Source organism: Bradysia coprophila, unplaced genomic scaffold, assembly GCF_014529535.1.
Source record: "Bradysia coprophila strain Holo2 unplaced genomic scaffold, BU_Bcop_v1 contig_197, whole genome shotgun sequence".
Taxonomy (NCBI): domain Eukaryota; kingdom Metazoa; phylum Arthropoda; class Insecta; order Diptera; family Sciaridae; genus Bradysia; species Bradysia coprophila.
Genome location: NW_023503460.1, coordinates 1,032,279 through 1,046,089, shown reverse-complemented (window position 1 = coordinate 1,046,089; position 13,811 = coordinate 1,032,279). Strand labels below are relative to the sequence as shown.

The following is a 13,811-nucleotide window of genomic DNA, read 5'->3' as shown; positions in this document are numbered from 1 at the left end:
CATGCTGTTACATTAAATCATGAACCGAAGTGGGACGATGTAGAAATCCTCGAATTTGAATACAACAAGAAGAAACGTTGTGTTTTAGAAATGATCCACATAAGGAAGAACACAAATTGCATCAACAAACAGAACAGAAAGAATCAGTTTTTCTATCGACTGCATACAATAACATCATTTGAATTGTCGCGCCGAATGAGAATGCCATTAAAGTTTTGTTAGTCGTACTTTTGTAAAACGGATGGCAAAGCTTTTCTAGGAAGTGGTTCTTTATGTTTTCAAAGTTACTGTTGTGATTTTGCCGGTTGTTGTGGAGGAGTTTTTAGCCCCGTACGAAGTACAAAGGGGCTTATAGGATTACGATGCCGTGTGTAATTGATGGAATTCGAAGCAGACGGTAAGGGCAAAGTGTTTGCCTATGTTCATAGATGACGAATCCGCAATAAAAATTTGGGCCGTCTGTCCGTCTTTCTGTCACGTCGATATCTTGAGTAAATCAAATCCGATTTCAATTTTTTTTTTTCCCTGAAAGATAGTCAAAACAGTGAGGCTAATTTCGAAGATGGGCATATTCGGGTCGGCGCTTCGTGAGTTAGGGCCACCTAAGTGATTTAAGGTCTTTTGGTGATATTTATGGCAAAATAAACGATGGAAATGAAAATGACACGGCAAATGATAGGTATTGTCAATACCAATCGGATGAGTGGACCGTGAGTTAGGGCCTTAGAAGTGAAAAGCTACTAGGGCCCTATGTGTATTTTACATAGAACTCAAGTAAATTTTATTCGTTTTTCGTAATTTTTGTGTCATTTGGAAGGTAATCAAAGGCCGAATAGAATGTTGTTGAAAAAAAAATTAAATTTGGGTCCTCGGACTAAGGCCGCTACTAGGGCCCTATGCGTATTTTACATACAACTCGAGTAAATTTCATCCATTTTTCGTAATTTTTGTTTCATTTGAAAGATAATCGAACACCGAATAGAATGTTGTTGAAAAAAAAAAAATTAGGTCCTTGGACTAAGGCCGCTACTAGGGCCCTATGTGTATTTTACATATAACTCGAGCAAATTTCATCCGTTTTTCGTAATTTTTGTTTCATTTGGAAGGTAATCAAAGGCTGAATAGAATGTTGTTGAAAAAAAATTAAATTTGGGTCCTTGGACTAAGGCCACTACTAGGGCCCTATGTGTATTTTACATTGAACTCGAGTAAATTTCATTCGTTTTTCGTAATTTTTGTGTCATTTGGAAGGTAATCAAAGACCGAATAGAATGTTGTTAAAAAAAATTAAATTTGGGACCTCGGACTAAGGCCGCTACTAGGGCCCTATGCGTATTTTACATACAACTCGCGTAAATTTCATCCGTTTTTCGTAATTTTTGTTTCATTTGAAAGATAATCGAACACCGAATAGAATGTTGTTGAAAAAAAAAAAAAATTTGGGTCCTTGGACTAAGGCCGCTACTAGGGCCCTATGTGTATTTTACATATAACTCGAGCAAATTTCATCCGTTTTCCGTATTTTTTGTTTCATTTGGAAGGTAATCAAAGGCCGAATATAATAATAATAATAATAATAATAATAATAATAATAATTTAAAGAATAATTTGGATCCTCGGACTGAGGCCGATACTAGGCCCTATGTGTATTTATACTCAATAAATTTGAAAGGAACGTCGTACGGGGCTTCGTAATTGCGCTATGCGCAATTTCTAAGATGTACACATTACATAATAATTTTACTTTAACTACTTTAACCGGCGCAATAGGCTTACGGTCAAAGTAGGGTGACAGACGGTGTTAGGGAATCTCGCGCCGCGTCATTCACAATAACTCACAAAGTGACATCTTCCTTATACAAAATGTGTCAAAATGTGAATTATTGTGAATGACGCGGCGCGAGATTCCTAGCAACCTGACAGACGCACTAGGGTCACGTACGCAATAGATATACGGGTTTGTACGGGGCTCAGTCGCAGCAAACGCTCCGACTGTTCTGATGGCTCGTTTCTGATTTTATTAATGTTTTTGACGAAGTGTTTGTTTCTGTAAGTTGATTTTGCTAATGTAGTGCGAATAGCATTTTCTTATAATCTGTTTTATTTATGATTTATACAGACGGAACATACACAGAACCTTTGTTGTGGGCAGTTTTTGCTATTTTGTACGAATGTAATTATACATAGGTACGCTGTGTCTCTTTATACAGCTATGATTTGTGTTGTTATCAATGAATTATTTTTGTTACAGCCCTGATGATGTTCTTGAATTAAGAACGAAATATATTGGCAAAAACTAAGAAATTTGTATTTTGTTTGAGCTATTCCGACAATCTTAATATTCATTGATCAGCTCATAAATAATTGAACATAGGAAAAATTGTAGTTTGAATGTAACGATCTTTTGTTACAAAACTAAACGGATAAAACGAATTTTTTTGGTATGATGGATGATTGATGATAATGGAAATTAGAGCAAACCTTCAGCAGATCACAAACATTACAGGTCAACACTTTCACGTGAACTTTTTTTTAGTATTGTCCCTACGATTTCAATATAACGTAATTAATGAATACGACAGCATAAATGTTGGAAAAACAATTGGTTTTAATTATTATTGCTCAACGGGCAGAATTTTTTGTTAGCTGGACAGGTATGTACCTCTAAGGCTGAAAAATATATTTAAAAAGTTTTGTCAAATATAAAAGAGTTTGAACCTTATAAAAATATCACAGAGAAATATCATAGAACAATTTACAAATATTCTTACAAGAGGATTAGTGGCAGGTCCACATGTTTCGGCTCAGATTTAGCTGAATTCTGGTTTACCTGACCTGATAGACGAGAACTCGCCTGAAAATTTAAATTCATTGGTCAGTTTAGGTTCAGATACGTAACCTGACTGAAGTTTTTCAGGTTCAGGTTTGCAATATAACCAGAGCCTTAAGATTAAATTAGGGTTGTTTTTAAGTCAAACCCGATCTGTTCTGAGCAATAATATTGTGGTTTGTGGTATCTCAAGTATAAAAATGTCATTCCAAGTCAGAGCATGTCTTGGTCGGTTAACATGGATGTTAAAAAGTATTTCAACATTGCGTGAGTACAAAGGCTCTATACCAGGCAAAAGTTGACCGATTTTTAAACGTTGGATTCGTTCCTTACATCCGCCGTTTATACAATGACAACAAATGAATGAAAGTGATATGGATTTTTATTGTGCGCGAAATTTTTGAAAACGCAAATCATTTTGTGGAAATTTTTTTATTTTTATTTTTTTTAAGGTATTTCAGGTTTTAGGTATTTAGGGTGATCAAATATTTATCACTCTAAGTACCTAAAACCTGAAATACCTTAAAAAAAATAAAAATAAAAAAAAATCCACAAAAATCATTTGCGTTTTCAAAAATTTCACGCACAATAACAATCTATATCACCCTCATTGATTTGTTGTCATTGTATAAACGGCGGATGTAAGGAACGAATCCAACTTTTAAAAATCGGTCAACTTTTGCCTGGTATAGAGCCTTTGGTGAGTACCATTGAAATCGTAAGTATATTGAGCGAAACACGTTGATTTGCATGCTTTGCGTTTGGCTAGTATACCGTTTATTGGCAGTTACAATCTTCTCATCTAACACACATACCGTACATTACACAGGGACAAGGCAGACGCGGAAATTTTCAACGACATTGACGTTTTGCCAAATGAAATGTCGTACATAATCAAACTGAAAACAGAGAAGTGTTAGGTCCAAAGTATTATTTTTTTCTTTTTCTTTTTGTATTATTCATGTACACATATATAAAAACTTTGGTTATATAGGTCAACGAATCCTTAATATCTATTTTAAAAGTTTCTAATTTTTAGATATAAATGCGTCTGAAACACTCAATGCTACACGGTTGACAGATTTCGTGTTTATATTATTTTTATATAAAAATTTTAAAATTTCACAAAAAAAAAATGTTGACTGTTCTGCAGTTCAACGAAACTTTATCTCTTACAACATCAAATTTAGCTCCTTATTCGATAAAAATTTCTAAATACAAATTTTTAAACAATATGTGCTCAACACCGTGCTATAAAGTTTTTTTTTACTATGACATCGCACAATTTAGTACAAATACAATGAGCATTTTTATAAGGATGCACTGTTGAAAGACAGAAGTGAGTGGGGCTAATAAAAACCCGGGGAAATTGAATTGTGTTCGGTCGGTATCCCGGAAATATATTTTTCATTTTTTTACTTTAAATTACTGATTGGTCGACATTTATAGCACTCGTATAACGGGTAATGTACAAAATTTAATATTGTCGTTTCAGTTCGAAATTATTCTTTTGCAATCTTCGCAAAAACATCTCCGCAATACAAATGTCATTTAAACGTGAACATAGCCACACATTTTGTGGAGATTGTTAAGTGCGGCGCTGTAAATATGTGCGGTGTTGCATTTGGTGGAAGGATCACAGAACCATTATTTCTCGACTTCGGTCAAGTTGTTACTGGAAAACCCGAATCTGAACATTCCGGTTGATCGAGAGCTATAGTTTTCAATGTAGCTCGCCTTTTCAACGTAAAGACTTTTTGGTCTGGTTTTCTCGAAGGCATGTTCGATAATTCATTCGATGGGTAAAATATCGATTATTTCGTAATTATCGATAGTTTCGTAAAATAAATATCAATCGAATGTTGATTGATAATTGATATTCTGAAATTTTATCATCGATTGACGTTATTATTCAGTGAACATGCCTATTTTCTGGACTAGTCTGGTCTGAGCTCGATCTTCTATTGTACAATGAAAATGTCTTTTCTCGTCCCGTGTAGGTCTTGTTAGAAATTTTTGAGTCTAGTTCGATCCGAATTAAATCGATCTTGGTTTTAGAGTCAGAGATAGAGACGATTAGTCTTCGTTCTACTTAACATTTTATGTTACAACAAAAGTTAAAGGAGAACGAAGACTGACAAATTGTCACCTGTCAAAAATTTATGAATGAAGAAAAAAGACCTTGACGTCGGTTGACTTATTGAACACTAAATCGCCCGCCCTTAACACTAAATTGTGTTTTGTGAAGAAATAAAAATGCAATTCTGTGTGTGAATCAATTAGTATTCTGTACAGAGACCCGCTCACTTCTTAGTTGAAAGAATTATGTTATTTTAGCAATGATCTTAAAATTTCGATTGCCGGAAATCTTTTGTTTATAAAATGGAATATAAAAAAGAACAATAATCGCCGATCGGGCGATGTACTTTCAAAACGTTTCATAATCACATTGTCTTCTCTTTGAAATCCCAGAACCGTGATTTAGATTCAGGTTAATCGAATTAGAGAAGAAACATGTAAATTGCTGCATCGTTTCATTTTCATAGTACATTTACTTACAAATGGGACAAATGGTGGAAATGGTATTTCTTGTGTGAAATACATACATTTTCATTATTTGTCTCATTGCCAAGTAAGGTATTTTACACAACAACTTGAGGTGAAGTTTCGCCGCCATGAAATAGACTTTATCTCCTGCAAGCTGATATTTCATACATTACGCGTTTCTGCATATAAATACAAACACATACATAACCACAGCCTATACGATTGGATAATTCACACATAACCCACCTAGGGTAAATTTACTTTCCATCTACATATTTGAAAAAAAAAAAATTCGCCGAACGGCGGAAGCGAACACGGGACCAGCAGCATGTCAACCAAACATGCTGACCACTACGCCAACAAATCACATAACGAGATGCAATTGGTGTCGGTAGTGGTTCGTTAGTCACTTCTACATCGATCAAATAATCAGAGTAGTCGGAATGATGTGATTTGAACGAAATGTTGAGGTGGATAGTATATGTGTGTGAGTAAGTAAATAAAGGATTCTCTGTATGATGTTTTTTTTTTGGTTGTAATGCGTTTTAAAACACAATGCTTAATTAATTAATTTTAAATCCAAATTTTTGTGGTTATTTCGCTAATGTATGAAATATCAGCTTGCAGGAGATAAAACATTGTTCTACCTTGGTGTATATTTCTCGAATCACTTCTTATGTACAATTGTATATACACTCGCTGGCGCTCGTTATATACAATTGTACATACGAAGTTATTCTCGAAATATACACCAAGGTAGAAAATGTACTATTATCTGTCTAGAACGATAATCTCGAGCTTATCCCTTTAGGGAGTTTTTGTTTATCTCGATATATCTGTTCTCGACAGATAAAATATGATATGCACCTATTGCCAGACTGTTATTTTGACGTGTTGGCATTATGGCCCACGCCTTCGGCTAGGACAATAATGTCCTACATGTCAAAATAACAATCTTGGCAACAGGTGCATAATATATATTACCTCACGTTTTTGAGTAAATGTTTTTTTTTTAAACTGTATAAGAACTAACTTTGGTTATTTGCATGTTTCAAAACAAGCATCTTAAAAATGATATTGACTCTGTGTGCTCCTGCTAATTGGCATAAAAACAATAAAAAAAAAAAAATCAAACACAAGAAATGTCCAGCGATTTTTTTCAACAAATATAAGTAAAATAATTTTCTTAGAGTTTGCTATCATTGAAAACTTTCATAGAATTTTTATTTTTAGTCATTTCTTTTCCATTTCTGCGTGCAAATTTTCAGTTTAAAAATTTTTTTAAAAATAATTTTCGATTTTACTTTTGCTTTAACACATTGACAACAACTTTTAGATACAAAAAATATTTTCCTTAGCAGGTTCTAGGCCTCAGTTTCAGCACCTTTAAGTCGAAGTCTGGCGAAATCTTCAAAAATGATGTCATCATCTTTGCAGTCATCGTCACTAAATTTCGACAAAAAAGAACAGAGAAAAAGATTTAATTTTTTATTGCCGAAGCTTCCAAAGCATCAACTTACCCATCCAATTGAATTAAATTTTGGGTGGGCACTTCAGCATTCTCTTGTAATCCTTCTTGGTTTATTCGATCGGCTGCACTTCTACCGGGCGAGCGCTCCAGCACAAGTGCACTTAAATCCTCCTCTTCTGGCTTCGGATGCATTAGTATAAACGGCAGTTCGGCAACAAGATCACTGTAATGGATCAGGGAAACATTTGTACTGCTTCGATTTGATATCAATTATATTGACGGATTTTTATACCCAGGCAAGAGTGGTCCACCAATGCATAGTTTAACTTTCACCTTATACTGAACGATAATGCCCAAATTTTCACGTTGAGATGGATCAGCAATTCTGTTAAAAAATTTATTTATTCAATTTCAGGATAACATATCAGTTTTGTGGTATTCCTATTTCAACAATAGATATTGATAAAGAAAATAAAACAAAATGCAGACTATTTTCGACTGTGACACCGCTTCTACGTTTCGACGGAAGCAAAACCCGGGTGAAAATTAAGGTCTCAGTGAGACTGTAAAATGAGCATGATCAACGGTCTCATTTCAGTCTCATTACGTTTTCAGTCTCATTTCATTCTCAATATTTTATTTCTTTGATGATTGTTGAACTTTGGCTGAACGAGACTGACCGAGTGGTCTCTTTTTCAATATTTTATGAGATTTTTGAGACCGAGCGAGTGGTCTTCCTTGGATTATTTTTCGTAGGACTTTAGGAGACTGACCGAGAAGTCTCGTTTTGAATATTTTACGAGAATGTAAGAGAGCGACCGAGTGGTCTTTCCTGGATTATTTTTCGTTGGACTTTGGGAGACTGACCGAGTGGTCTCGTTTTGAATATTTTACGAGAATGTAAGAGAGCGACCGAGTGGTCTTTCTTGGATTATTTTTCGTTGGGCTTTGGGAGACTGACCGAGTGGTCTCGTTTTGAATATTTTACGAGAATGTAAGAGACCGACCGAGTGGTCTTTCTTGGATTATTTTTCGTTGGACTTTGGGAGACTGACCGAGAAGTCTCGTTTTGAACATTTTACGAGAATGTAAGAGACCGAACGAGTGGTCTTTCTTGGATTATTTTTCGTTGGACTTTGGGAGACTGACCGAGTGGTCTCGTTTTGAATATTTTACGAGAATGTAAGAGACCGACCGAGTGGTCTTTCTTGGATTATTTTTCGTTGGACTTTGGGAGACTGACCGAGTGGTCTCGTTTTGAATATTTTACGAGAATGTAAGAGAGCGACCGAGTGGTCTTTCTTGGATTATTTTTCGTTGGACTTTAGGAGACTGACCGAGAAGTCTCGTTTATGAACATTTTACGAGAATGTAAGAGACCGACCGAGTGGTCTTTCTTGGATTATTTTCGTTGGACTTGAGGAGACTGACCGAGAAGTCTCGTTTTGAATATTTTACGAGAATGAAAGAGACCGACCGAGTGGTCTTTCTTGGATTATTTTTCGTTGGACTTTGGGAGACTGACCGAGTGGTCTTTCTTGGATTATTTTTCGTTGGACTTTGGGAGACTGACCGAGTGGTCTCGTTTTGAATATTTTACGAGAATGTAAGAGAGCGACCGAGTGGTCTTTCTTGGATTATTTTTCGTTGGACTTTAGGAGACTGACCGAGAAGTCTCGTTTATGAACATTTTACGAGAATGTAAGAGACCGACCGAGTGGTCTTTCTTGGATTATTTTCGTTGGACTTGAGGAGACTGACCGAGAAGTCTCGTTTTGAATATTTTACGAGAATGAAAGAGACCGACCGAGTGGTCTTTCCTGGATTATTTTTCGTTGGACTTTGGGAGACTGACCGAGTGGTCTCGTTTTGAATATTTTACGAGAATGTAAGAGAGCGACCGAGTGGTCTTTCTTGGATTATTTTTCGTTGGACTTTGGGAGACTGACCGAGTGGTCTCGTTTTGAATATTTTACGAGAATGTAAGAGACCGACCGAGTGGTCTTTCTTAGATTATTTTTCGTTGGACTTTGGGAGACTGACCGAGTGGTCTCGTTTTGAATATTTTACGAGAATGTAAGAGACCAAACGAGTGGTCTTTCCTGGATTATTTTTCGTTGGACTTTGGGAGACTGACCGAGAAGTCTCGTTTTGAATATTTTACGAGAATGTAAGAGACCGACCGACTGGTCTTTCTTGGATTATTTTCCGTTGGACTTTAGGAGACTGACCGAAAAGTCTCGTTTTTGAAAATTTTACGCGAATGAAAGAGACCGACCGAGTGGTCTTTCCTGGATTATTTTTCGTTGGACTTTGGGAGACTGACCTAGTGGTCTCACTTCAAGAAAATATTTTTTTGAAATACAGAGACCAAATCAGCAGTCTCATTTTTTGAAATAGAAAACAACTGAGCGGTCTTTTTTTCAATATTTGACTCTGACCGACTGCAGAGACCTATGAGAGTTCTCTTTTGAACTTAACTTTTAATTATAAACGCAATTTTGTTTCTATCAAGTTTTGCTGCTGTGTTTGCATCGAGTTCTGTGAACAAGTAGCCATTTCGACGGCGTATTTATTTTGATCAGCTGGTATTGGTTTCGTAACTATTTTCTAAAAAAACTTTATTACTCACATCATTACTGTATCATTAGTCTCATAAATAATTTAAATAATTAGGTAAAATAAAAGTTTAGTTCTAAAGAGAACTCTCAAAGGTCTCTACAGTGGATCAGAGTCAAAGTATGTCAAAAATTGAAACAGTTGGCCTCTGCATTTAAAAAAAATATGTTCTTAAAATGAGACCACTCAGTTGGTCTCTGCATTTCGAAAAAATATGTTCTTGAAATGAGACCACTCAGTTGGTCTCTGCATTTCGAAAAAATATGTTCTTGAAATGAGACCACTCGGTCAGTCTCATAAAGTCCAACGAAAAAAAATCCAAGAGAGACCATTCGGTCGTTCGATTACATTCTCATAAAATATTCAAAAACGAGACTACTCCGCCAGTCTCATAAAGTCCAATGAAAAATAATCCGAAAAGACTACTCGTTCGGTCTCTTACATTCTCGTAAAATGTTCAAAAACGAGACTACTCGGCCGGTCTCATAAAGTCCAATGAAAAATAATCCGAAAAGACTACTCGTTCGGTCTCTTATATTCTCGTAAATGTTCAAAAACGAGACTTCTCGGTCAGTCTCCCAAAGTCCAACGAAAAATAATCCGAGAAAGACCACTCGGTCGCTCTCTTATATTCTCGTAAAATATTCAAAACGAGACTTCTCGGTCAGTCTCCTCAAGTCCAACGAAAATAATCCAAGAAAGACCACTCGGTCGGTCTCTTACATTCTCGTAAAATATTCAAAACGAGACTTCTCGGTCAGTCTCCCAAAGTCCAACGAAAAATAATCCAGGAAAGACCACTCGGTCGCTCTCTTACATTCTCGTAAAATATTCAAAACGAGACTTCTTAGTCAGTCTCCCAAAGTCCAACGAAAAATAATCCAAGAAAGACCACTCGGTCGGTCTCTTACATTCTCGTAAAATATTCAAAACGAGACTACTCGGTCAGTCTCTTAAAGTCCAACGAAAAATAATTCAAGAAAGACCACTCGGTCGCTCTCTTATATTCTCGTAAAATATTCAAAACGAGACTTCTCGGTCAGTCTCCTCAAGTCCAACGAAAATAATCCAAGAAAGACCACTCGTTCGGTCTCTTACATTCTCGTAAAATGTTCATAAACGAGACTTCTCGGTCAGTCTCCTAAAGTCCTACGAAAAATAATCCAAAAAAGACCACTCGGTCGGTCTCTTACATTCTCGTAAAATATTCAAAACGAGACTTCTCGGTCAGTCTCCCAAAGTCCAACGAAAAATAATCCAGGAAAGACCACTCGGTCGCTCTCTTACATTCTCGTAAAATATTCAAAACGAGACTTCTCGGTCAGTCTCCCAAATTCCAACGAAAAATAATCCAAGGAAGACCACTCAGTCGGCCTCAAAGTTTTTGTAACAACGGTTCGAAATAAGACCTATACGAAGATATATCCAATTTAGCAACACGCGTAAGGTGGCTGGCAGTCCAATCCTAAAGTTAAGCATCATTCGGCGCGGTTAGTACTTGGAGTGGTGACCGGAAAATACATTACGAAATAAAAAAAGGTAAAAAAAAAATCAAATATCACTAAAATTTCTATCATTTCAGCGAATTATAAGAAAAAATAAAAAACTGTGCCATCTGTGAATGCGGGAAGAAACTACAGCCTAAAGACAATGAAATATCTCACAGATGGAAAATGGAAATGAGAGTTCTCAGATGGTCTCAGAAAATGTCGAAAAGAAAGTGATAGTTCTCAGATGGCCTCAAAAGGATATCGAAAAAAAATTAAAATGAGACGTCTCAAATAACCTCAAGAAATATCAAAAAGAAAGTGAGAGTTCTCAGATGGCCTCTAAAAGGATCTAGAAAAAACTGAAATGAGACTTCTCAAAGAGTCTCAAAAATATTTTGAGTCTCAAACATAGTCAAATCTAAAAAAGAGACCACTCAGTCGGTCTCGTAAACTATTTTGAAAAGAGACCACTCAGTCGGTCTCGCAAATTATTAAAAAAGAGACCACTCGGTCGGTCTCGTAAAATACAGAAGAAGAGACTACTCGGACAGTCTCGTAAAATACAGAAGAAGAGACCACTCGGTCAGTCTCGTAAAATAGAGAAGAAGAGACCACTCGGTCAGTCTCGTAAAATACAGGAGAAGAGACCACTCGGTCAGTCTCGTAAAATACAGAAGAAGAGACCACTCGGTCGGTCTCGTAAAATACAGAAGAAGAGACCACTCGGTCGGTCTCGTAAAATACAGAAGAAGAGACCACTCGGTCGGTCTCGTAAAATACAGGAGTAGAGACCACTCGGTCAGTCTCGTAAAATACAGGAGAAGAGACCACTCGGTCAGTCTCGTAAAATACAGAAGAAGAGACCACTCAGTCAGTCTCATACAGTCTATTAAAACATTTAAAACGAGACTTCTCATCGGTTTCGCAATCATCATCATCATCAATTCATCAGTATATGAGAAGAAACCAGTCTCAAAGGTTCGAAAAGAGACGTCTCACCTCCATACAAAAAAAAACGGTCTCAAAAGGGGTCTCACATTCACTTTTTTTTTACCCGGGAAATGTTTTGCGATCTAGTTGTTTGATCATCCTCTTCTATTGGCAAAGGATAAATTCGTGTTACTGCTGACTCCCAACAACGCGCACTAAACGAACATTGACGTAACAACTAAAAACAAATTCTTACGGCAATCTACAGCCAATATTTCCTATGGCTAGTGATAGAATGGCCAGGAGAAATATAGTGTGGAGTTAATAGGTAATGTCATATATACACATAACCGGATCTGATGTGCGGTGGCACGAAACTTACAACCGCCATCTCCTCCTTAAAAATAAAAAAATGGAATAGAAAGTCGGGCCATCTGTTGTGAGATAGCGAAAATAATTTGTGAAACACAAGTAAATCATAGTCATCCATTTTCTTCTCATCGAACTTATGTTCTAGGCCGCGCGTCTGAATGACATTACCTCCACACTATATCTTAATTGGCAATGACCTAAATAGGTCCTAATGAACAATTAAAAATTAGAATCATAGCATGCAACAAAACTAACAATCAACCATCCATTGAACGTTTCTCTATTATAAAATGCACTTTCAAATTAGACAAATTATACAAAATGTTAGTAAATAATTATGTAACAGTGCTTAAGCCTAGCGAAGATGCGAAAAAAACAAATTTCTACGAGGCCACAAATAATTGGCACGTCATCATAGAGTCATAAGTTCCATCCAACCTCAATCCAATTCATTGTATTCCACATGCGATAACGACCAGTACTTTAACATTGAAGTTATATGTGGAATTAATTGAGTTTACGTGTTACGGCATGTTTCATTTTCATTTACATCGCCTAATCACGTAAAGCATTGTACTTACGAGGTTCCAAGTTGTTATTTGACAAGTAAGGAATACAGCCCTCCCCTTCGGGTCGGGCTGTAACACCCCACTTATCAAATACACAACTTGGAACCTCGGAAGTAATATACTATTACATACACTGATGGAATTTATAATTCTACACTAGTAAAGCTCGGCAATTAGTGAAGTCTGAAGCTATGTGCACATTACTTTTAAAGCTAAACGGTATTATTTAATGTATTACTTGCAATACGAACGACAACGGCATCTATTTCATTCACATGACAATTACAATCTCATTAGGACGTAATAAAGATCAATAGTTTCAGAGCGAATACAAATTAAGCGAAATGTGAGTATTTACAAACCTATATTGCCCGTCGACTGAGTTGCGAGACCTAATAAACGATTCGTTGTTATTTATTTAATTTATTTTAATTTTGACGGTTATGATAACAACAGTATGACGTCGTTACTGGCGCTTAGCTGAACAGATACGACGCTATTAAAAATTGACGTAGTGAAGGTCCCATTTCATATAAAACACTTTTCCATACTGCGTTTAGTGACAAAGATATGCAAATTGTAACATCGATAAATGAGTTTTTCATCTGAATCGATTTTGATGTGGAGCCGAAAATTGTGCCCCACTTTTTTTCCATGAATAATTCCTCAAGCGGAGGGGCCAAAACAGAATCGATCTGTGTCGATGGTCCAATTTTCAGACCTTTGTCACAAAATACACTATGTAATTGCTGGGAACCCCCATTAATAGGGTGTAAGGGATCATTAAAAAATGATGTCACACAAAAACATGAGACTAAAGACGCTTTTTGTATGATGTTTTTATGTTTTGTCTCATATTTATTGATTCCGTTTAGCAAGCTTAAGTCGAGTGATTGTATGACTGAACCAGCTGTGGTAAACAAGCTTTAGACACGATTCGGTTCACATTATTAACTGAATTTTCTTTCCATATATTCTGGCGT

At 36.3% G+C, this 13,811-nt stretch overlaps 1 protein-coding gene across 10 annotated transcripts in view; it reads right to left on the bottom strand.

The window, feature by feature from the left end:
- Positions 1–3,760: 3,760 nt before the first annotated feature.
- The window catches only part of LOC119075288 (beta-arrestin-1), a 61,279-nt gene continuing 51,228 nt past the window's right edge, over positions 3,761–13,811 (bottom strand). For 7 of the 10 annotated variants that reach the window (XM_037181680.1, XM_037181677.1, XM_037181684.1 and 4 more), the window contains 4 exons: positions 7,141–7,233; positions 6,898–7,071; positions 6,362–6,823; positions 3,761–5,521 (listed from right to left, as the gene is read on the bottom strand). In XM_037181680.1, the coding sequence (XP_037037575.1) occupies positions 6,742–6,823; positions 6,898–7,071; positions 7,141–7,233 (349 nt within the window). In that variant the 3' untranslated portion in view covers positions 3,761–5,521; positions 6,362–6,741. Of the gene's footprint in view, positions 5,522–6,361; positions 6,824–6,897; positions 7,072–7,140; positions 7,234–13,190; positions 13,221–13,811 lie in introns of all 10 variants that reach the window. The other 3 variants (XM_037181676.1, XM_037181678.1, XM_037181681.1) reach the window with 1 other exon arrangement.